This window comes from Loxodonta africana, chromosome 18, assembly GCF_030014295.1.
Source record: "Loxodonta africana isolate mLoxAfr1 chromosome 18, mLoxAfr1.hap2, whole genome shotgun sequence".
Taxonomy (NCBI): Eukaryota; Metazoa; Chordata; class Mammalia; order Proboscidea; family Elephantidae; genus Loxodonta; species Loxodonta africana.
In genome coordinates, this window is record NC_087359.1 from 27,581,855 (window position 1) to 27,606,637 (window position 24,783).

At 42.4% G+C, this 24,783-nt stretch overlaps 3 protein-coding genes across 10 annotated transcripts in view; 1 reads left to right on the forward strand and 2 right to left on the reverse strand.

The window, feature by feature from the left end:
• Positions 1–8,300, forward strand: part of POLG2 (DNA polymerase gamma 2, accessory subunit) — a 23,004-nt gene extending 14,704 nt beyond the window's left edge. For 2 of the 5 annotated variants that reach the window (XM_003417305.4, XM_064270899.1), the window contains 3 exons: positions 1,514–1,594; positions 6,422–6,522; positions 8,084–8,300. In XM_003417305.4, the coding sequence (XP_003417353.1) occupies positions 1,514–1,594; positions 6,422–6,522; positions 8,084–8,249 (348 nt within the window). In that variant the 3' untranslated portion in view covers positions 8,250–8,300. Of the gene's footprint in view, positions 1–1,513; positions 1,595–3,903; positions 4,116–4,380; positions 5,809–6,421; positions 6,529–8,083 lie in introns of those variants that run through there. The other 3 variants (XR_002787511.2, XR_010318321.1, XM_010597025.3) reach the window with 3 other exon arrangements.
• The window catches only part of LOC100666771 (allergin-1), a 25,108-nt gene continuing 8,583 nt past the window's right edge, over positions 8,259–24,783 (reverse strand). The window contains exons 3-10 of one of the 4 annotated variants that reach the window (XR_010318322.1): positions 20,968–21,252; positions 18,883–18,993; positions 16,787–16,876; positions 15,774–15,830; positions 15,567–15,632; positions 15,083–15,160; positions 11,368–11,443; positions 8,259–10,473 (exon numbers count right to left, since the gene is read on the reverse strand). Coding sequence is in view for 3 of the 4 variants with exons in the window: in XM_023556992.2 (XP_023412760.1) it covers positions 15,111–15,160; positions 15,567–15,632; positions 15,774–15,830; positions 16,787–16,876; positions 18,883–18,993; positions 20,968–21,252 (659 nt within the window). In the remaining variant the exon portion in view is untranslated. Of the gene's footprint in view, positions 10,493–11,367; positions 11,444–15,082; positions 15,161–15,566; positions 15,633–15,773; positions 15,831–16,786; positions 16,877–18,882; positions 18,994–20,967; positions 21,253–24,783 lie in introns of all 4 variants that reach the window. The other 3 variants (XM_023556992.2, XM_023556988.2, XM_023556989.2) reach the window with 3 other exon arrangements.
• Positions 20,455–24,783, reverse strand: part of LOC135228079 (allergin-1-like) — a 49,673-nt gene continuing 45,344 nt past the window's right edge. Inside the window, exon 3 of the mRNA XM_064270900.1 lies at positions 20,455–20,870. Coding sequence (XP_064126970.1) covers positions 20,801–20,870 — 70 coding nt within the window. The 3' untranslated portion in view covers positions 20,455–20,800. The remainder of the gene's footprint in view (positions 20,871–24,783) is intronic.

Consider the following 24,783-nt stretch of genomic DNA (forward strand, 5'->3'; position numbering starts at 1 on the left):
GTGGCAAGAGCTTGGAATAGCTATATTTCCCTTGAATGTGAAAGGAAGCTGCCTAAAATTAAAAGTTTTAACAAGTAATGTTGAGTGCCCAGCAGGCATCTGAAACCATGAGTTTGTAGCACCATTCTATAGGGTTAAATAATTTATCATGCCATGCTCATGTTGTCTCATATAAGCATAGAGAAAGGAGCCCTGGTAGCACAGTGGTTAAGGTGATTGACTGCTAAACGCAAAGTTGGTGTGTTGAAACCATCAGTGGCTCCAAGGAAGATGTGGCAGTCTGCTTGTAGAGATTTACAGCCCCATGAGAAGCCCTGTGGGGTCGCTATGTGTTGGATTCACCTCGACGGCGGTGGATGGGGGGCATAGAGAAGTCCAATTACAGACTTATTCTCGGGGCTGGGGTTTATAAGATATATATTACAAACAATTAAGGGGGGATCCTTTCTTTCTCTTATACCCCATATCCAAACCATTAGCAAATCCTATTTGACTCTACTTTCAAAACATTTTCTGAATCTGACCGTTTCAACACCTTACCGCCTCCACTGCTACCACCCTGGCTTAACCACCACCCCTGCCCCCAACCCGCCAGTGGCTGTTTAAAAATGTGCAGGCTATGTTGTTTCTCCTCTCAAAGCACTCCAGTAAGCTCCTCAGGTCGCTTGGAAGGAGAGCCCCTAGAATGTTTTGCGGAACGCTTTCCTTTTTGACCTTGTTGCCTACTACTCTCCACCTCAGTCCACTCCAGCAGCACTGACCTTGCTGTTTCTAGAGCCTGCTAGGCATGCTGTCAACCCAGACCTTGTCACTGTTTTCCCCTTTGCCTGGAATGTTCTTCTTCCATTAGCCACACGTCTTGCTCTCCCACCTCCTTTCAAGTCTGCTCAAATGTCATCTCAGGGAGGTGGCCTTCTCTGACCTGCTTATTTAAAATTGCAAGTAGCCGCCTACTCTCTACCCTTTGCCAACAGTCTCTAGTCCTCCCATCCGCCCACTTTTTTTTTTTTTTTTAACGCTTACGACCTTCAAATATATCATTTATCTATCTCTTATCTGTTTCTCCCCACCGTGAGGGACAGGAATTTTTGTCCCCAGCACCTAGAACTGTTTTTGGCACATAATAGCCATTCATGTATTTGTTGAGTAGATAGATGGATGAGAAAAGTAGTAGATTTGGGGAAGACAGAATCCAACTGATAAACCATGTGGCCCAGGCTGGATAGGGAGGGAAGTGCTTCTGGAAGAAAAGGCAGTTTGATTGAGGGAAAATGCAGTGTTCAGAAAATGGGAGAGCAGTTAATTGATTTTTGCAAAGCATCTAAGTGGAGACTATTAGGCAGCCCGATAAAGACAACTGACTACATCGTTGGGTGGTCTTTCATGACCTCAGATAGCTTTCAGTTTCACACAGAAATTCTTAACTGTTTGAGAAGCTTCAGATTTGTTGGTACTTGTGTTATATTTAAACAAGATGCACTGTCCTTCCCCTCCTCTCTTTTAATTGCCTTAGGTACTTAAACTTCACCCTTGTTTAGCCCCTATTAAGGTTGCTTTGGATGTGGGAAGAGGCCCAACAGTGGAACTAAGACAGGTGGGTTGAATGAGTTTTAATGTTATGATTTCGATTATAACCATTATTTCAAGCAAATAAGTAACTTGCCATTTAAAATTTTATTTTGATTCATTGCTTTTTTAAAAATCTTTAATTGAATAATGAATTGTGGATAGAATCTGTGGTTAATTATAGATAATTCAAAATGTAGTAAAGAATCTGAGTACTGTTCAGTGGATTTTGCTTTTCAAGTCATGCTCAGTCATAGTTCCTTTTTTTTAACGAGTATAGATTTGGTAATAAAAATATTTATGCTGATGCCTAGTGAATTATTTCTTGTCCCTTTCCTCTTTTAACTTAAAACTTTCAAAACTTGTTGGTATAAGCAAATGTTCTAGATCAAGGATTTATTAAATATATAATTATTACATAATCTTAGAAAGTTTTTTTTCTTAGAAAAGCCAGGGGGTGATTTTAGTTTCTTTCCAGAGACCTCTTCTAACTTGTTGCCATCGAGTCAGTGCCAACTCATAGCGACCCTGTAGGACAGAGTAGAACTGCCCCATAGGGTTTCCAAGGCTATAATCTTTGGGGAAGTAGACTGCCATATCTTTCTCCCGTGGAGCAGCTGGTGGGTACAAACCGCCGACCTTTGGGTTAGCGGAACACTTAACCACTGTGCCACCAGGGCTCCTTCAGAGACCCCTTCAGCAGTCATCGTTTCTGTTAGGGCGACTGAGACCCATCCAGGACCCAAGTGAGGCCACTACTGGGTTGTAAAGACTAAAGGTCGTAGCTCTCTGAGCCTGGATCTCTGTTGGCTCTGGAGGAAGGTCCTTCTCATCAGTCTTCCTCTGGGCTAGGAGAGGATGGTGGAGATAGGGAGTTCAAGGACAGGGGAGACCATTGTTTTCCCCTTCACTTACTTTCTGCACCTCCCCCAGCACTGTGGCAGTCTCCCATTACCCTGGTGTAGGTAGCAAGTTCCTGGGTTTTTTGCCTGACAGACAAAAACTCTACCCTCTAGACTTTTGTCATTATGGTTGCAGACATTTTTTGTTTCTTTATCAGATTATAGTAGTTTTATGTGCCTTGAGTGTTTTTAATATACCTAAAGGATTTTTTTTTTTTTTAAAGGATAGTGTGTTGTATATCGTATTCTGTTTCTAACATTTTCCCCTTAGCAAATATGATAGAGAAAATCTTTATGCATGTCACTTTCTGGGCCATGCAAAAGTTTTTCCTGGATTATATACATAGGGATGGAATTTCTGGATAAAATTAAAATGTATTCTTAATTCCATTGTGTTGGCTAGATTGTTCTCCGGAATGGCTGCACTTCCTTGCATTCTCAGCCATGGTGTATTCAGGGTCTCATTTCTTCATGTCTTCACCAGTACCTACTCATGCTTAGACCTTTTTCCTTCTTTTTCTACATTCCATTGGGAGGGTCACGTTTTCTGTCCTAGGGTAAAATCACCACAAAGTTATAGTAAAGCAAAAAGAAAGATTTTACTCAGTGTATATTCAAAGAGGCAAAAGCAGGAAATGGACAAGCCTGTTGTCATAGCCCTGTCTGCCTGAGTCCAAGGAATATTACAGAAGAGGCAAAAGTGGGAAAACAGACAAGCGTGATGCCAGAGGGAGCCCTGGTGGCGCAGTGGTTAAGAGCTGTGGCTGCTAAGCAGAAGGTCAGCAGTCTGAATCCACCAGCTGTAACTTGGAAACCCTGTGGGGCAGTTCTACTGTGTCCCGTAGGGTTGCTGTGAGTCAGAATCGACTCGATGGCAATGGTATGCTGCCAGAGCTGTGTCTGAGTCCAAGGAATATTACAGAATAAGCAGAAGTCGAAAAACGGACAGACTCTGCCAGAGCCATGTCTGCCAGAGCCTGAGGAACGTTACAGAGTTGTCGGTATAATCATTACAAATGGGTAAAATCATCGAAAGCTTCACCTTTTCACAGATTGGCTAAAATCCCGGTGATTCTGTATTTTGAATCATCTTTCTTAGTAATCCTTGGTACAAGTTTCAGTAACGACAGCCAGGAGGGTCTTCACTGGTCCAACAAATCTTACTGTTTACTCAGTGCTAATAGAAAAAAGTGGAAAATACGTGGGTCTTTTGTCCTCTGTTTTGATTATTTTATGTGAAAGCCTCCCTGAAAGATGTTTCTCAGGATTGTCCTAGCTATTGTTTTTGTATCTCAGGGCTCAGTTGCTGTGTCCTTGTAAGCCCTGCTCCAGCTGGGTCACATTCAAGGGCCGGGAATAATGACTCCAATGTTATCTCATATATCACTTATTAAATCCTATACTTAATGTTTATTTTTCCCTGTTAATTTGTTAGGTTTTTTAATACCTATAGCCTCATATGCCTCAAAAATATCAAGTCGGCCACTTCTCTCTGGTCTTTCCCTGGGACCTTGTTAGAAACGTAAATTCTTGAGCTCCACTTCAGGCCCGCTGACTCAAAAACTCAGAGGGAGGCCAAGCAGTCTGTTTTAACCAGCCCTCCAGGTGATTCCAGTGCTGGATACAGTTTGCCAAAGGATGTTTTAGGTCAGTCACCCTCGCCTGCTAGGGGACATCTGGTAATGTCTGGAGACATTTTTGGTTGTCACACGGAGGTAGGGGTGTGGTGCTACAGGCATCTGCTAAATATCCTTTGTCAGTAGTATGGAGATTGAGAAATCTTGCTCTAGATTTTTAGTTCTAGATTGTTGAGGATGCTTTTAATTTTGCTCTGTTTTGCTTTACCATTGCTTGTTAAGAAAACAGTAAAGTTTACTATGTCATTTACTCCTTATTACTTCTGTATTTCCAGCCCGGCTTTCGTCTCCAGCATTCTGCTAAAGCTAGGCTTGTCAAGGTCACTGATAACCTCTGTCTTAGTCATATAGTGCTGCAGTAACAGAAATACTACACGCGGTTGGCTTTAACAAAGAGAAATATATTTCCTCAGTAAAGTAGGCTAGAAGTCCATATTTAGGGCCTCAGCTCCAGGGTAAGGCTTTTTCTCTCTTTTGGCTCTGGAGGAAGGTCCTTCTCATCAATTTTCCCCTGGACTAGGAGAGGAGCTTCTCTGCGCAGGAACTCCAGGTCCAAAGGACGTGCTATGCTCCCAGCACTGCTCTCTTGGTGGTATGAGGTCTCCCCTCTCTGCTCTCTTCCCTAGGGAAACTCCCTTTACATTGGATCAAGGATGTGACCTGAGCAAGGGTTATTACCGTCCCACCCTAATCCTCATTAACATAGTCTAATCTTGCCTCATTAACCAGAGGCAAAGATTAGGATTTACAGCACACAGGAAAATCCTATCAATCACAAAATGGAGGACAACCACACAATATTGGGAATCATGGCCTAACCAAGTTGACACATATTTTGGGGGGACAAAATCCAATCCATGACAACCTCCATCTTGCAAATCAAGTGGTGAATTCCCAGTTCTCATCTTAGGTCACTATCAGCAGGATTTACACAATCATTCTCTTCTTTTTTATTTTTAATCATTTCTCTTATCTTAAAACACTTTCTTTAGTTGGCTTTTGGGACACTGCTTTCCTGGTTTTTCCTCATACATTTGTGACTTTCTCTTTAGTCTTTTTTCACTGGTTCTTCCTTCTCTTCCTGGCATGGTAGTGTACCATAGGGCTCAGCTCAGGACTCTTCAGATGAGTTTGGACCTACAGGTTTTGTCTGCTATAACCTGTTTTAGTTTTGTTTGCTGGTATCTTGAATGTCAATGGTAATAAAAATTCTTAGGCTTGGCATAAAGATTTCAGAAGATTTGCATTTAGTATAGGCAGTCGCCAGGTTAGGAAAGTCTGACTTAGTACAACCTATAATTACGAACCAAGTCCTGTAAAGCCTATTATATTAAAAATTCAAGGCGCATACAGTGGTTTGTAATAACAAACAAGTATTACTTTGCCACACCCAGTTTCCCAGGACCATGGCACCCAGCCTGGCTGCTCCCCGCCCCCACTCCCCAGCTGGGCTCGCCCCTCTGGTTGTAACCCCTCTGCCCGGCTTACCCACCCCCTACCCAGCCTTGGCTCGCTTGCCCTGGTTCCCCCCTCACTGCCCAGCTTGCTCCCAGTACACCCTCTCGGGCTTGGCCCCTGCTCCTGCCCCACTGGCCTACCATTCCTCAGCTAGGGGTGACCCTTCATCTCACAGCCCTGTGCCTAGGGCAGCAGCAGCTCCAGACATTCTGAGGGACCTGAGGTGGGAGACTCACCAGTCTGTGGTATGCCATCATCTTTGTTTCCTATCCTTTCACCAGGCCAGGAAGGGAGAGAGGGAACTAGAAGGGCTGCTTCTGCTGCAGGGGTGGTGGGCCCCAAGGCACAGGCAGGGCTGGGGGCAGGTGTGTTTCTTTAATGTTTTTTATGCATAGAAAGGTACACTATATACTCATACTAAGACAAGTACTTGGCTAACTGCGTTCATAATCTGGGGACTGCCCTTATTCAGCTTTACAGTGCTTAATTTCTTCACTTTCAGAGGAACTATATATTTGTAAAGTAGATAGTTTAAAAATTGTAAACATTATCATCATATAATTAAAGGAATTTTTACCCACTTGGAGCCCTGGTGGTGCGGTGGTAAGAGCTTAGCTGCTAATCAAAAAAGGAGACTGTTTGAATCCACCAGCCACTCCTTGGAAATCCTACGGGGCAGTTCTACTCTGTCCTGTAGGGTCACTATGACTTGGGATCGACTTGCCAGCAACGGGTTTGGTTTTTCGTTCTACCCATTTTGGAGATTGAAGAACGTGATTTGTGGTTTGGCAAAAATAGAGCAGTTACTCTGACTACTTTTATTTGTTTCATATTTGAAGCTTTTATATTTTCCCTCAGGTTTGTCAAGGGCTATTTAATGAACTATTAGAAAATGGAATTTCTGTGTGGCCTGGTTATTTGGAAACTGTGCAGTCCTCATTGGAACAACTTTATTCAAAGTAAGAAAAATTGTCTTCCTTGTCATTAAAAAATGTGTTTATTCAGAGTTTTACATTATATGTTATTTTACTTTATATGTATAACAGAAACAAATCTCTTCCAAATATACATAAAATATCATTTTAAGTTGTTCCTGACTTTGCCTTTTACAGAATTCTGTGCTCTTAGTTAATTGATGCAGCAGAGAATTGTATATTTATCCAGCAGGTATATTTGAGCATGTACGATGTGCAGCTCCAAGACATAATACCCTGAAGCATGTATAATTCCATTTTTCAACTTATCAGGAGTGGAATTATGCATATTGGATGCATTTTTTGAATCAGGACTGAAGGGGCTTTCCTTGCCAGCATTCTGGTTCATTCCGAGACTGAGTGGAAGATAATTCTATCACCCATATCTGTTGGTGGTGAAGTTTGCATTTTGTTCTTCGGTTCTTTGGTAACTTGTTAAAATATACCTTTCAGATGATGTCAGCATAGAAATAGGTTTCTATAGATAGAGCAACTATTGGTTTTATCATATATAAAATGAAAGGGTGGTACTTGAACTTTCTAGTCCTCTCAGGTTCTAAAATCTTATCCTTTGAGTCACGTAGACATTATCAAATCACAGTTGTCCTTTCTGTGGTAAAGGCATTATTGTCCCAGAATATTTTTATCCAAGTATTTAGTCAGCACTGACTGTGTTTTATCCACGTACTTAGTAAGCACCTACTGCTACGCACTTTGATACTGCAGTGAACAAGATAGAAAATTTCTCTTTTTTTCAGCACTCACAAAATGGTTAGCTGCAGGTCATATAAGTGCAAATATACCCAGAACCCAGGTCAGGGGCTGACACTTGTGCAGTCCAAGCCTAGTTCTGTCTGTGTGAGGGGTAAGGTGGACAGGCCTGCGCTGGTCCTCAGTAGAAATAAGCTAGCCCTGAAAAAGAACTTTATCCTGTTTTATCCCCCAAGGCCAGTGCGATTTTAGTCATATTGGCAAAACTAAAACATTACTATTGAAAATCCACAGGTACCAACACCAGCATCCTTTATATTCTAGTGGGACAAAATAGACAGTAAACAAACAAAGAGATAATTTCTGATGGAATCCTACAAAGAAAATAAGCAGTAATGAGGTCGTATGATCGGACTGGTGTGGATATAGTCAGTTATTGCTTAACTGGAACTAGTGATACGTTGTGTACTGGATCTTTATTATATTTATTATAAGAGACTTTATTCTAACATAATTTTGTCCAAGTACCAGAAAGGCTGAGGTTATTATGAGGTTCATCCATAATGTCGCCCCAAATAATATGTTAAGGTATCAGTGTTTATTTTTCAGATTTTATTATTTATCAACTATTGCAATAAGTTAGAAATTCTCTGAAAGTTTGAATATGCTTCAGAAACTTGAAAAAATCTTTTGTTTGGTCCAGCTCTCAAGCCCTTTTTTTTGAGTTTTGACTTTTGCAAGTGGCATGGACTCTAAAGTAATTAAAGCTGATAATGCTGTAAATTTACAGTTTGTATCTATGCTCATGTATTTTGTTCAACTGCTTTGTTCTTAGGTATGATGAAATGAGTATCCTTTTCACAGTTTTGGTTACTGAAGCAACTTTGGAGAATGGATTAATCCATCTGAGAAGTAGAGACACCACGATGAAGGAAATGATGCATATATCCAAAGTAAAAGACTTTTTAACCAAGTATATATCATCGGCTAAGGATGTCTAAAACCAAAAAAAAACCCAACCTATTTATAAAATAAATATTTTTCGTTCCTAATTTGGTTGTCTTATATTAGCTTAGTTTTTTTTTATCGTCTTTGCTCTTAAGAAGTGGACATTTTTTATGCTTTCTTTCATTCAGTTTTTATTACATTTCCTGGTGTATTGTATAAGTTAGGAATGTGTTCGGCTACAAAAAACAATTCTACTATACTGTATTAAGAGCAAATTGGGGGTTTTTCTTATATAACAAGATACCTAGAGGATAGACTGTCTAGAGTGGGTATAGCTGTTTATACTTAGGGGCCCAGGCTTTATCTTTCTCCCCCACCATCTTTACTACTGCAGTATACTGAGTTACTTAATATGGCCCTTCTAGCCATAGTCTTTGTGACTCCACACAATGATTGGGTGGGATGACTATGCAGATGAGGTGTTCGGACCCACCAAGGGACTGGACAGCTTGCTGCTGATGCAAATAAGGTGCATGGATGCCTTGGGGGTGGGACCATGCAAATAAGTTGTATGGAACCCTAACGAGGGAATTGGTCGATTTTGCCATCCCACAAGGCTTAAAGGGAGACACAGAGGGAGGGAGGAGCTGTAGCATGGAAGACAGTGAGAGGTGGCAGTGCAGCAGTAGCAAGAGGGAAAGTGGCACGAGATGGCTGCTCTGGGGCTTGCTGACCCATGGAGCTAGGAGCTCTGTAACACTTGGCTGAGCAGAGCAGAGGTGAGACCAAGAGGCCAAGGGCTAGAGAGAGGCCTGTCTGTGGGCAGAGCCAGGAAGAAGCTGTCCTTATCAAAGAATTGTATCCTGAGTTGTTTCTGATCCCAAGTTGTACCCTGTTACTTCTCTAATAAACCAATTAACTGTAAGTACAATTTGTGAGTTCTGTGAGACACTGCAGCAAGTTACAAACCCAAAGATAGGAGGGAGAGTACTGGGGGCAGGGGGAGCAGCTGATGTTAGAGATGATGGAGTGGTACAGCAGTTTGGAAAAGTTGGCGATTTGGGACATCTTTAACTTCTGCCTCATATGAACCAGGTTTGTGCTGATCTTTATAAAAGAAATTATTCATTTAAGTACTTTAGTTGACTTTTATCTTTGTGCTTGTTGCCTCATGATCACAAAGCAGCTGCTGTATCTCCAGCCTTTGTCCACAGTCTTGAGGGCAGCTGGTCAGACCATTCCTGTTTTTGTAGCTCTTTGTCCCAGATGCCCTGGTGCTACCCCGCACGTAACCCCGGTTTTCCATTTTTCTATTGGATTATTGATCTTTTTCTTAATGATTTGTAGGAGCTTATTATATACCATGTATGGTACTGTATCAGAATTATAGGTTGAAAATATTTTCTCCCAGTTCATTTGATTTAGTTTATGGCTTTTAAATATATATATACTTTAAATGTTTTATCTAGTCAATGTTTTTAATAGTATTTTATTGAGTTTTTGGTAAAAGTTTGCAGGGCAAGTTAGATTCCCAATTGACAATTTCCGTACAAATAGTTCAGTGACATTAGTTACATTTATGATAATGTGTTGACATTCTCTTTGTGTTCTGTTTGTTGCATTTCCCATACTCTCGTTTCCCTGTAGTCAAATTTAATAATCATTTATGTCTTCTGAGTTGTGACTCATACCTAGAAAAGCCTTCCCCAACTCAAGATTATTTTTAAATTCCGTTTTCTTCTAGCACTTATGTGACTTCATTTTTATGTATTTTAATATTCGATCTATCTGAATTAATTATGTTGCAAAGAGTGCGATAGGGATGCAACTTACAGTTTTAATGTGGTCCTCAGGTTTTTATAATAAAAAAAAACCCATATTTTTATGACTGATTTGAAATGCCAAATTTATCAGACACTAAATTCCCATGTGTAGTTGTATCTATATCTGGATTTTCTATTCTTTTCTATTTGTCAAGTCATATACTAGTACTAGTACTGCAGTTTTTATGATGTTGTTTCAAACCTTATACACCCTCATGCCCCCTCTTTATTTGACTTATTCCCTTGCAGCCGAGGTTGTGGGCTTGGTTTATCTTCAGGGGCTGGATGTGCATGCGTGGATTTGGAGAGCAGGAGGGAGGTGGTGGCTGCGGCTGACCAGCAGGTGTCTGCGGTGGCGAAGCGCTGCGTTCCGCTGTCTGGCCTCCAGTTTCTGGGTGGGAGGCACTTGCAACAGAGGCAGCAATGTTACCTATAGCAGTAGTAGTTTTCTGGTCTTCAGGATGTAAGAAAAGCTACAGATTAATTATTAAAATTGAAAAGATTTTAGCAACATTGCTGAGTACAGAAAAAAAAAAACCAAACCCATTGCCATAGAGGCGATTCTGACTCACAGTGACCCCAGAGGACAGTAGAACTGTCCATGGGGTTCCAAGGAGCGCCTGGTGAATTCGAACTGCCAACCTTTTGGTTAGCACCCATAGCTCTTAACCACTACGCCACCAGGATTTCCGCTGAGTACAGAGTCAGCCAAAAATAATTGTGTTCTTATATGTCAGCAATGTGAAATGAAAATATCACTTACCATAGCATCAAAATATCAAGTATTTAGGAATAGTTCTAACAAAACACATGCAAGATGTTCATACAGAAAAGGGCAAAACATTGTTGAGAGAACTGAAGGCTTAAACAAATGGTGAGATAAACCATGTATATAGTTTGGAAGACTTGATATTGTAAAAGTGTTACTTCTCCCCAAACTGATAATAGTGTTGTTTGTTTTTATATTAAGAACACGACATGCTGACTACAATTTATAAGGAAATGCAAAGGGCCAAGAATGACTAAGACCTTTACAAGAAGGGCAAGGTAGGAAAATCTGCTCTTCCAGTCTTCAAGACTTATTAAAAAGCTGAGTGGTACTGACACAGGAGAGACAAATAAACCAACAGGACATAATCTAGAGCCTAGAAACAAACCCACACTTGATTTGTGACAAAGATGAGTGCAGCATAGTGGGAAAAAGACAGTCACTTCAGTAAACAGTGCTGGAGCAGCTGGATATCCACAGGGGGAAAGAAAAGAAACATGACCCCAACTTTACATCATGCATGGAAACATTTGTGGGTGAGTGTAGACCTAAATATGGATGTAAACTAAAAAAACTTACAGAAGATAATAATATAGGCCAATACTTTATGACCGCAGTTAAAAGATTTCTTGACCTGGGCACAAAAAACACTAACCTGAAAGGAAAAGATAGAAAAATTTAGTTCTCTAAAATTCTTTTCATTAAAAGGTACCATTAAGACAGTGAAAAAGCTACAGAGTGGGAGAATAATAACTACAAAACAAATATGAAAAAGCCACAAATCCCAGTATAAAGACAGGCAAGGGCCTCAAACAGACACTTCATAAAAAAAATCAAATGGCCTATAATTATAGGAAAAAGTGCTCAACTTTATTAGTCATCAGGATAGTGCAAATTAAAACCACAATGAGATACCTCTATATACCTGCAAGAGTGGCTAAATTAAAACGACAGACAATGCCAAGTGTTGAAGATGTAGAGATATGGGGACTTTCGTGGGAGTGTAAAGTACCAAGAGATGAAACACAAATGGAAACCTGCCAGGAATGCCTAATGGAAGCCTAGAAGTGTGGGCAGAATTAACACTTCCTGGGGCAACCCTCCAAGCCTTAGCGGCACAGTGGCTAAGCACTCAGCTGCTAACTGGAAGGTTGGTTTTAACCCATCAGCTGCTCCATGGGAGAAAAGATGTGACAGTCTGCTTCCATATAAGATTTATAGCCTTGGAAACCCTATGGAGCAGTTCTGTCCTGTAGGGTTGCTGTGAGTTGGATCAACACAATGGCAATGAGTTTGGTTTTGGGGTTGGAGCATCCCTCAACCAATGAGAGATGGAAGCCAATGGATAAATACTTCTCATTCTTGATCCTCATGGACAATTCTGAAAGCTGTTCTTTCACTCAGGAGGTTCCAATGGTATCAAGGCCCAGTTGTCCACAGCAGTGCCCAACTCAATATTTCACCCTTCTATAGGCTTTTCCAAGGACCCCTGGTGGCGCAACGATTAAAGCACATGACTTCTAGCTGAAACGTTGCCTGATAGACCTGGTGATTGCTCCCATAAAGATTTCTGCTTAGGAAACCTTGTGGGGCAGTTCTACTCTACTCTTATAGGGTTACTCTGAGTCAGAATCGAATGGATGGCACACAACAACCAGGCTTTTTCTCCAGTCTCTTAACTCCTGTTCCCTGGGGTCACCTCCTACATAGGTTATTTGCACAGCAGGCCTTATCTCAAGTTCTGCTTTTAGTACTAGCCCAGGATAATACAGCGTATCAGAAGACCTTAGGAAGCTACTGCTGGAAAGCTGAATCCTCACCGGACAGATGGCAACAAGGACTCCACTGCTGGTGGTAAGTGGGATGGCAATAACCCTTAGTATGCTGCGTTGTTATTAGTTGCCATCAAATCGGCCTTGAACTCATCCAACCCTGTGTTACAGAGTAGAACTGTTCCATAGGGTTTTCTTGGCTGCAGTCTTTACAGAAGCAGTTAGCCAGCCAGCCTTCGTTGGAGCCGGAGCTGCTGCAAATGAAACCAATTGCAAACTGCTTGCACCACCCAGGCTCCTAATTTAGTATGCTATAGCTTCACAGCTAGGAGCCCTGGTGGCGCAGTGGTTAAGAGCCCGGCTCCTAACCAAGAAGTCAGCAGTTTGAATCCACCAACTGTTCCTTGGAAATCCTGCAGGGCAGTGCTACTCTGTCCTTTAGGGTTGCTATGACTTGGAGTGGACTTGACGGCAACGGGTTTGGGTTTTTTAATAGCTTCACAATTACTAAGACTTTCACCTGCAGTGGAGAAGGAGGCCCAGATGGAAAAACACTGTGTTATGCAATAGTTCTAGCGCTTAAAAGGTATGGGGCAATGGTGATTATACAGATTGTGGAGTTGGTTGGTTTCTATTAAGTGCTTTAGAAGCTTTGCAAAAAGAAAATGACAGACTACCGATTCAGGGCATGCTATGAAACCCAGGCCTCCATGGCGACATTTAAAACCACCCTCATCCCCTACAGCTAAAGGGCAGTATGTGCTGAAAATCAATTCAGGATTGGATGGAAAGGGTGGTGCAAGACTGAATGAGCAGATCTAGAAGTTCTTCAGTGCTCAACTCAGGGCACTGAAAGGGAAGCAGTGGTACCCTGGATGTGGACATTTGAGACCTTGAAAGCTGAAAGTCCGCTGAGCCTTCTGGACCAGCCAAAGCAGCTTTGACCCCCTTGCTAGGGAAGAGCATCCTCCCTTGTTAGAAGATCTCACCTGAAGCAGACGCTTCACATTATTTTGCTTGTTTTAAGATCTGTCCCTGCCTTCCCCATTAGCTCCAGATCAATAACTAGGGTCAGGACTCAGCAGAGCCTGAGTGGGGAAGTACAGTACAGTCCTTGCTATGGGAGACAAGGGCCTGTTCACCCAGAAGGCTGCAGATCTGGTAATACAATCTGCCAGGAACCAGGGGAGCACATATGGAAGTGGATCTTGAGAGCGTTGTGCTAGAAGGTGTGAAATATAAGACTGGATAGGGAATGCAGGGTCTGTCCCCTACCCAGTCACATCCTGGATATGATACCTGGAGCTGATCCTAAATATGCTGCTGGAATGGCTCTTTGAAGCTTGAACATAACTCTTTTTTAGAGGCCCAGAAAGATTAGATAATTTATCCAGTCGGCTCTGTGTGACTGTGGAGCCCCTACATTCTTAATCTCAGGAATATGCTGATTTCCCCTGAATGAAAATATCAACAGAGAAAGGGGGAATTTATGCTCATAAATGATGGCAACAAAATCCTAAAATTAATCTGCTCTGTATGTACAGTATCTATTCCCACCCTGAAGAAGGCGTTCGTGTGGCCAGTGCTTCTGCTTTTCGTGACAAGGACTTAAGTCCCAGTTCAACCACTTATTAAGCTGTGGGCGGCCTTGTAAAATCAACCCATCTGAGTCTAAGTTTCCTGTAAAACCAAATTAATAATAACAGTCTGGCCAGATGTTACCACAGAGTTAGTGTCTAATAAATGACAGCTGCAGTTTTTTTAGTCAGGGTTCAGGCAACCCCCCAAAAGAAGGGCAGAGCAGGAATATTTTGGTCAAGTTGATGAAAGTTTGTCTAGAACCTGCCCCTTGAATTTTATTGGACTTCTAACTCCTGTGAGAGATTCAAATTGGAAATCATTTTGTTTCCCATCCCCCTGCACTCAACCTGGGTGGTTCTCTCCACAGAGCGCTGATGGGAAATGCAGCCTTTGGCATTAGCCAAATCTCGAGGACTGAGAAGTACCTTGAAAATCAGTGTAAATATTTTTGCAGCCTTATAACATCTGAATGCACATTAAAATCACAGTGGATGATAAACTGGCACTTGCTGAGTAATTGTGCCCTCTTCTCGTGGTAGCTGCAAACACTGTTTTCTTCAGATGTATTTTTAAGGTCACATATTTTCTTTCTAGAATTTAGACATGGGTTTTTGCTTTTGAACTCTCAGTGGGCATGGGACAGGGAAACCTGAAAAATGGTCATTGTAATGCTTCCAGAATGCATTTATGAAGAACAGTATTCTTTTTAAAAAATGATGTCCATGCCTACATAGAGCAAAAACACTTCAAAACCATTACCAGTGGGGTCCCACCTGACAAAACCGCTAATGACAGGATTAGAAATACCCACATGGGCAAAAGGAGTAGTGTTTAAACATGAGAAGTAGTGATTCACTTGAAGTAACCAGGTTAGACATGTTTAAGGGTCAAGCAAGTTTTCTTTTTCTTCATGTAAATCATCTTTATAAAAAGTATCTTACCCTGAGATGTAGTTTGTATCTTTCAATTTCAGATGAGTTCAGAATATACATAGTTAGTTTTATAATCATTACAGGCTTCTGAAAGATAAGAGGGGGATAATTCAGAAAACTTGGGATGAGTACCCAGTGAGGCTATTAGAAAAAAAAAAAACTATTTCAGGTAGGCAGGTGTCCTGTAAAACCAAATATTCATTGTTTTTTTTCCTGGACTATATAAAATAATTTATTCTTGAAAACATTCTAGCAGTGACCCTGCATCCTCATCTCTAGATTTCTTATATGACACTTTTCCTACCACACCTTTCCCTTCTTCTACCTACTCATTTCCTGATGATATTTGTTAGGAGCTGTGGTCTTGGTTACTATTGATTTCCTGGAGTGTGCATGTTACTCCCATCTGTCCCAACCTTGGGCCCCTAAAGCCTGGGAGTAGTACGGTAACCTCACAGGCACTGATTGTCTCATTTCAATAGCTGCGGCTCACCATGTTTTATCGATGCCACCTTCTCGAATACGGGGGTAGCGTAATGTAGCTCCTGGGAGTTGGTACCTGGGCAAAAGACAAGAAATAGGAGTTATTGGGCCGATAATCTGACTCTCTGACTAGAATCTCTGACTAGATGAGGAAAATGGCTTAGCCAACTGCTCTTGTAATGGTGCATAGCCAGTGGACTTTGCAGAAAGCTCTTACCATCTTGGGCTGTGGAAACATACTGCCTTGGTTCCAAGCCTTGCACAGATCCTTTATCTGTAAAATGGGAATGACATAAATTGGGAGTTAGTGATATTTGCATTAGACAGTGCAGGTAAATTGCTTAGCACTGCATCCAGAACAAGGTGGGTGCTGAGTCCATGTTGGCTGAGATTATTCTTGTTGTTAGCAAAGCCCTGGCTCTCATTGACCGTAAAGCAGTATGTGATGTCTGTTCTAAGAGGGGACCATAGTAGACCCTGGAATAAGTTGTGGATTACTCTGAAATGACACTAAAGAAATCTGCAGGGTACATTGTTAAGTGAAAAAATCAAGGTGTGGAAAGGCATATCGATGATGGCGCTACCATTTGTTTAGATGCTTGCATGAACCAGGGCTTTGAACTCCTTCCGGTTTCACCTGTTGCTGAGAGTTTGCTTTTCCACCCCAGATATCCTGAATCAGAATCTACAGTTTAACAAGATCCCCAGGTGATTCTTGTGTATACATTTTGTTTTTAAAAGGAAAGAAAGTGTGTCTGGCCATCACAAGCATAAGCCTGAAAAATAATCCTAAGGGACATATTTGCATATTCTGCAAATTCCATGGGCATAGCTCCATAGTCCCTGGGCACATTATCTTTCATAGATTTTCCTACATAAATTGGTACAGAATTATTAGATTAAGTCAATTCAGCCAAGATACTTATGTATACATAAGAATTACCTGCGGATCTTGTTAAAACGTAGGTTCTGATTCAGTATATCTGGGGTAGAAATGCAAATTCTTAGCAGGGGGGCAAACTGGAATAACCAGCTTGAAGTCCTGGCACACACATGGATTATCTATGGAAGGATATAAAAAAACTGATTGTTTCCCCTGGAGAGCAGAAATGGGCATCAGGAGTGGGAGGGAGTCATTGCAAGCTTTTCCTTTTACTTTTTACCCTTGTGTCTGTATTACCATAAAAACAACAACAGCAAAAATGAAAACCAAAAAACAAGATCCCTTACCTGCTTGGTTTTCATAGGTAGTTGCATATTCTGTAACTTCCATGGTTGTACCTCCACAGTCCCTGGGCACATTATCTCTCACAGATTTTCCTACATATATTGGTACAGAATTATTAAGTCAATGTAGCCACGTTTTTTTTCACCTCTGCCAGTGAGTAGAGTCCCCCGAAGCTCTGAAAGAAAGCATGACCTGCTCCGAGAGCCTAAATGTTGTCAGATGAGGGACCACTGAGAACATGGCAAGGAGTCTAAACCACCCAGAAGCCCTTACATTATCTTCCGGGCTCTATGAGTAACATCCTTTGGTCACCAGATTACGCTTGAGCTGGCCAGGCACATTTCCCTTTGCTGAAGAAAAAAGTCTGTAAGAAGCTTTGTAAGAAGACAGCACATGATCCAGGTGAGTCCTAATCTAGCCCAGGCCAGTAATGAAGAATATTAATTTCCCTTTTGAAAGAACCTAGGTTTTTTTCATGGGAAAGGGAGACAAGTTTAAAAAAATGTATGCGATGTATACATTTTGGCATCTCTTTTCAAGTTTTGTGTCAATTGAATCCCTGGCTTCTCTGAATGAGGGCTTTCTCTAGACATGGAAGGAGGCACAGGAGCCTAACCCTCATCACTTAGTTCCCCCTCAGTTCTGGCAGTATCTCCCACAGCCCCATTCTACAGGTCAGGGTGCTGGGGCCCAGCGAGGAGAAGGAGCCTGCCCAACGTCCCTCAGCTGGCTAGATGGTGGCAGTGCTGAGACACAGAATGTCTTTCGTGCAAATGTAGCTACTCCACGTTTGTGTGCCAGTAGAAAAGGCAACTTTGAAATCTTAACCAAAGGTGGTCATGAGAGATGAAGAGTGAAAAGCAGTCAGATCCTTCACCTGCTTGGTTTTTATATATATTTGCATATTCTCCAGCTTCCATGGGCATATGTCCATAGTCCTTGGGCACTTTATCTCTCATGGCTTTTGCTACATAAATTGGTACAGAACTATTAAACTAAATCAAATCGGCCACATTTTTCTCATCTCTGCCAATGAGCAGTAGTTGAGGCTTCTTCTGAGGACATTAACGAGTATAAATGTTTTCTGTCAGATGCAGCACTTCAGGTGGGGAAGAGAGGAACGATGAACGAAGAATGGGTTGAATGTGTCCCCTCAAAAGACGTGTTGAAGTCCTAACCCCCAGAACCTGTGATTATGATCTCATTTGGAAATAGGGTCTTTGAAGATGTTATTAGTTAAGTTACGTGAGGTCATACTGGAGTAGGGTGGATCCTAATGCAATATTGACTGGTGTCCTTATGAAAAGAGGAGAAGAGACAGAGAACCAGAGAGCGGCAGGGGGAAGACAGCCATGTGAAGGAGGAGGCAGACACTGGAGTGATGCATCTACAAGCCAAGGAAAGCCAGGGATTGCTGGCAACCAGCAGAAGCTAGAAGAAGCAAGGAAGGATCTTCCCCTAGAGCCTTCAGAGAGAGAGCATGGTCCTGCTGACACTTTGATTTCGGACTTGTAGCCTCCAGAACAGTGAGACAACAAATTCTTATTTTAAGACTCCCAGTTTGTGGTACTTTGTTATGGCAGCCACAGCAAACTAATATAGGTAGACCCAGTGAGGATGCTGAAAAATGTTATAGTTGATAAAAATGCCCAGTTTGTATAGACAGGTTAAAGGATAAGCTCTTGCCTTTGATGAGCTTGCAATCAGCATGGGCTACATAACTTGTAGAGCCCAGGGCAAAAGGAAAATGTGGGGCCTCTTGTTTAAAAAATGATGAAGAATTTCAAGATGGCGGCAGCAGAACATTAAACAAATCACAGGGCGGCCCTGTGGGACTGCGCAGGTGAGCGCCCGTGAAGCCATCTAAATAAGACAGGGCTTATACCTACAAAATGAGAACTCTAGTATGTGTGAACTGTTGAGGAAATCAACTTCATCTTCCCTCACCCTTCTCCTCTTTTCCTCCCCTTTCATTTTCTTCCTATCCCAATTCTGATTCCCATTTCCCTTCCTCCTCATCCTCTGCCTCTACCTCTATTCCTGCTGTCTGTATCCGTAACCCATGGGGGGAAAATGGTAAAGCTCCTGAAGAACTTACTTGCTTTGTATTTTGGGAGTATCCAACATGCCAGGATTAGGGCTATGACTGTTAGCACCAGTAAGAACCCTGGAAGCAGCAGCTGCAGGCAGAGAGGACAGCCATCTCCCCCTGGAAGAGAAAGCATTCACTAGTAAGTTTAACTGCACAGCCTTCTCTTCCGATGACATTGTACCGTTGAGTGTTCACAAAAAGGTAACCATGGCTGTTTCCCAAGGTGACCGATGTGCTGTTCACCCCTGGTTCCCATATTGCTGTAGACACCTGCAACTCTTGAGAGTTGTTAACTTCTTAGCCCACAAAGTCCTAAAGTTATGACTAAGCACATCTCCCACAAAGGAGTCATACCTGGAAGAGAAAAGCAGCACAGCATGTAACAGACTGATTACTGGCAACATTATTAGGGTCTTAACCCTGGTGGTGTAGTGGTTAAGTGCTATGGCTGCTAACCAAGGGATTGGCAGTTTGAATCCACCAGGCGCTCCTTGGAAACTGTATGGGACAGTTCTACTCTGTCCCATAGGGTCGCTATAAGTCGGAATCGACTCGACGGCACTGGGTTTGGTTTTTTTGGTTTAGCCATCAGAAAGACCTGGCTATTTATTGAACAGAGCCCTCAGCCATGCTGGCCTGATTTGTGTCACCCAAACAGCTGTCATTTATAAACTCCATGCAAGTCCTTGTGCTAAGCACTTTATACATATTGCCTTACTTATTTATATTCCTCGTACTTTACAGATGAGAAAAGTGAGGCTCAGAGAGGTTAAATAGCTTTCCTAAGGCCACACAGCTAGTAAATGGGAGGGCTGGGTTTCGCAGGCAGAAGCTGGGCTCCAATAAGCTGCCTGACTTGTTAGAACTTACTGAACACCAGGGTTCAGGCTCTGTTCTTCTGAGGATGAGGCTGGGTGAAGTGGTCAGTGCTCAAGTGAACTTTCTGCCTTTGCTAACTGAAGTTTTATTCTCTCTGTCCCTTATCTTGATAAATGTACCCTTTAAGGACCTAGAAGGCCAGGTTTCAATTTAGAATTTTCACAGTCCTGAAGTTTTGCTCCAGAACTTGAAGGCAAGGGGCGAGCTGGTCCCAGCCCTGGCCTATCCCCTTCCCACCCGGGCCCTGTCCTGCCTGTGGGCTTGCATGCATATGGACCCTTCAGCCCACCAATCCACATGCCATCCATAACCTGCATAAACAGCTCCCTTGGCTCAGTTGTAGAGACACTCACACCATGGCCCATCTGTGGAAGGGTAAGCTAGGGAAGAGACTTGTACAGGCCCTGGAAGCAGATTCGGTCTGACCGGGTGGGGAATTGAGGTTATGTGCCCAGAGTAAAAAAGCAGGGCCATAGTTTCCAGGTGGGCACATTCTTGTGGCCTCCCAGCCCCCTCCACCCATCAGAAGGTGCCTGGCCGATACTTACCAGAGTAGCATCCTCCCTCTGAAACCCAGGGCTTGGCAGGTATCCCTCTTGCCCCTGGCTAACGCTGGTGCTGGAAGTCTGTTGCTGTTGTTAGGTGCCACAATTCAACGTGACAGGGTAGAACTGCCCCATAGAGTTTCCTAGGCTGTAATAGGGAAGCATATTGCCAGATCTTTTTTCCCACGAAGCCACTGGGTGGGTTCAAACAGCCAACCTTTCCGTTAGCAGCTGAATGTTTCACCATTGTCTCTGCTGGGAGTCTAGACTCACCAAATGTTAACAGTCAAGCAGTAAACAGCCAGTTGGGCAGGCATAGGCATTAAAAATCAATTTAAAAAAAAGTTAAAGAAAACCAGGAGGTGCATCTAAGAGAGATACAAATTCTCATGTGGCTGGTTAGAACCTGGGTGGTAGAAGGACACAGCAGGAATCAGAGTTGGGTCAGCAAATCTCACTACAGGGTCCTTCCTGCCCCAGCTTCTAGACTTTTCTGTGGTTCATTTGTGGCAGTAAGCAAGCCCACCAGAGTTTGTGTGCATCCTCCTAGAGGGGAGACATTGGAAGCAGGTGGCCAAAGTGGAAGTGGGTGGGCAGAAAAGCAGCTGCCATTTCTGGAAGAAAACCCAGACCCCGTTGAAAAGAATCTGGCTCAGGTAGCTCTTACCTATTGAAGGCATGGTGGTGCGCTGACTGTATTTTGCGTTGTTGGACCATCTGTTTTTAGCTTTACACTTATACTCTTCCCCTCCTTGGATGCTCTTCTTGGTGAAGTTAAATTCAGCAGGCTCCCTTTCATCCTTGGAAATAGCTGGTGACATGGCAACATTTTTTTCAAAGAAAGTGTAGTTGATGGGCAATGAGCCGTTGAGCGAGATGCAGCGTAGTATTATATATAGGCCTGCTTCTGTCTGAATGACACTGATGTTCAGGACCGGGGTGGCCACTGGGTCTAGAAAGATGAAAGTTTATGTTAAAGGACAAGCAGCATTACGGATTGAATTGTGTCCCCCCAAAATATGTGTTGTAAATCCTAACCTCTATGCCTGTGGCTATAATCCCATTTGGGAATGCATTGTCCTTGTTATGTTAATGAGGCAGGATTAGTGTAGGGAGTATTTTGAGTCAGTCTCCTTTGAAATATGAGATTAAACAAGCAAGCCAAGAAGCAGAGATGGAGTAAAATAGATACCAAAACACATGGAGATCTCCAAGGAACCAGGAGGCTGAAGCTGAAGAGATAAGGACCTTCCTGTGGAGGCCACAGAGAGACAAAGCCTTCCCTTAGAGCTGGTGATCTAAGTTCAGACTTCTAGCCTCCTAAACTGTGAGAAAATAAATTTCTGTTTGTTAAAGTCATCTGCTTATGGTTATTTCTATTACAGCAGTGCTAGGCAATTAAAACAAGCAGTTTGTGTTCACTCACTCAACTCACAAACATTGATCGTACCCCTACTGTATTCCAGGCTGTGGACCGAAAGGTGAATGAGGCCATTCTTGAGAAGTCAAGAAGCTCACAGCATGGTGGGAAAGGCTGGCAGGTATGTGGCTAACCCCACACAGTGTGACATGAGCTGCGTGCTGAGACAGCCCAGAAGGGGTGGAAGGCGTCTTTCTGCTTTGAGGCATCAGGGCCCAAGCATGCCTTTCATCAGAATCCACTGTTTATTGTTGATATGTGTATCATTTTGTCTAAGATCCACTTCCAAGTATAAAGTTGAGAAGTCCTTTAATTCTCAATCCTTATGAGATTGGTTTTGTTTTTAAGTCAAAGGAAGTCCAAAAATATCATTTTCTCCAACTGTATTTTCACTTATAGAATGCAGTTGCACAATTATCTTTCACTTCCTCCAGAAATTCAGGAAGTAGCTCTGATGAATAGATTCAAGGGAAGGACCTCAACAGGAAACTTGTGGGTCTGGTATGCTTCATCACGTCAGACCCTGTTTCATGGGAGAATCCAGCTAGATGATTTATTATTTTTCATGGATCGAATTGTGTCCCCTAAAATATCTGTCAACTTGGCTAGGCCATGATTTCCAGTATTGCGTGATTATCCACCATTTTGTTATCTGATGTGATTTTCCTATGTGTTGTAAATCCCATCTCTATGATGTTAATGAGATGGTCAACCTACAAGATTAGGTTGTATTTTAAGCCAATCTCTTTTGAGATATAAAAGAGAGAAGGGAGCAGAGAAACATGGAAGATCTCACACCACCAAAAAAGTAGTTCCAGGAAAACAGCACATCCTTTGGACCCAAAGTCCATGCACTGAGAATCTCCTAGTCCAGTGAAGATTGATGACAGGGACCTTCCTCCAGAGCCAACAAGACAGAGAAAGCCTTCCCCTGGAGCTTGCACCCTGAATTCGGACTTCTAGCCTCCTGGACTCTGAAACAATAAATTTCTTGTAATTAAAGCCATCTAAAAATAAATTAATTAATTAATCTTTTTATTTATGTTATTTTTGTTATAGCAGCGCTAGGTAACTAAGATATTAATAAAACATTATAGGGAAGGAAGGATAGTTGTTGAGTATCATATGCCAGACACTGTCTTAGTCATCTGGTGCTGCTGTTACAGAAATATAAGTGAAAGGACTTAACAAAGAGAAATTTATTTCCTCATAGTCCAGTAGGCTAAAAGTCCAAAGTCCAAAGTCACGGTGGTGTCAGCTCCAAGAGAAAGCATCCTCTCTCTGTTGGCCTTCTCATCAATGTTGCCCCGGACTAGGGACTTCTCCACACAGGGACCTCAGGTCCAAAGGATGTGCTGTGTTCCTGGCACTGCTTTCTTGGTGGTATGAGGTCCCCCTTCTCTGCTGGTTTCCCTTTTTTCTTTTCATCTCTTGAGAGATAAAGGGTGGTGCAAGCCACACCCCATGGAAACTCCCTTTACACTGGATCAAGAATGTGACCTGGATAAGGGTGTTACAATCCCACCCTAATCCTCTTTAACATAAACTTATAATCACAAAATGGAGGATGACCATACAATACTAGCAATCATGGCTCAGCCAAATAGATACACCTGTTTTGGGGGGGCACATAATTCAGTCCATGACAGTCACAGAACCCGTATTATCTTATTTCACCTTCACAACAGCCCCACAAGATGGATAGTATCACATCTATTCCTCATATGAGCCAACTGGACTTCAGAGAGGTTAAATAACTTGCCCAAGGTCACATAGCTAGTAAGTGGCAGAGCTAGGAGCAACCCTAAAGCTCATGCTGTTTTTTTCAAACAATATGAATTGGGACAGAAACAATGAAATAAGGAGCCAAAGTATGAGTAAAATCACAAAATTTTAGAAAAGAATTCAGAGTCTCCTGGCCCAATCCCTGCCCTGGACAGGAATCCCTGTGACAGCATCCTCAACAGAACACTTTTCCTATGGAACTGATATCTACGTCCTGTAATTTTTCAGAATTGTTGTTGTTGTTAGGTGCCGTGGAGTAGATTCCGACTCATAGCGACCCTATTATGCACAACAGAAGGAAACACTGCCTGATCCTGAGCCATCCTTAACAATCATTGTTATGCTTGAGCTCATTGTTCCAGCCACTGTGTCAATCCACCTCGTTGACGGTCTTCGTCTTTTCTGCTGACCCTGTATTCTGCCAAGCATGATGTCCTTCTCCAGGGACTGATCCCTCCGGACAACATGTCCAAAGTATGTAAGAGGCAGTCTCGCTATCCTTGCTTCTAAGGAGCATTCTGGTTGTACTTCTTCCAAGACAGATTTGTTCATTCTTTTGGTAGTCCATGGTATATTCAATATTCTTCGCCAACACCACAATTCAAAGGCGTCAATTCTTCTTCGGTCTTCTTTATTCATTGTCCAGCTTTCACACACATATGATGTGACTGAAAGTACCATGGTTTGGATCAGGTGCACCTTAGTCTTTAAGATGAAATTTTTGCTCTTCAACACTTTAAAGAGGTCCTTTGCAGCAGATTTACCCAGTGCAATGTGTCTTTTGATTTCTTGACTGCTGGAAAAAAAAAAAATTTTTTTTTTTTTGCTTCTGTAGCTGTTGATTGTGGATCCAAGTGAAATGAAATCCTTGACAATTTCAGTCTTTTCTCCGTTTATCATGATGTTGCTCATTGGTCCAGTTGTGAGGATTTTTGTTTTCTTTATGTTGAGTGCAATCCATACTGAAGGCTGTGGTCTTTGATCTTCATTAGTAAGTGCTTCAAGTCCTCTTCCCTTTCAGTAAGCAAGGTTGTGTCATCTGCATAATGCAGGCTGTTAATAAGTCTTCCTGCCATCCTGATGCCCCATTCTTCTTCATATAGTCCAGCTTCTTGTATTATTTGCTCAGCATACAGATTGAATAGGTATGGTGAAAGAATATAACCCTGACGCACACCTTTCCTGACTTTAGACCAATCAGTATCCCCTTGTTCTGTCCAAACAACTGCCTCTTGATCTATGTAAAGGTTCCTCATGAGCACAATTACGTGTTCTGGA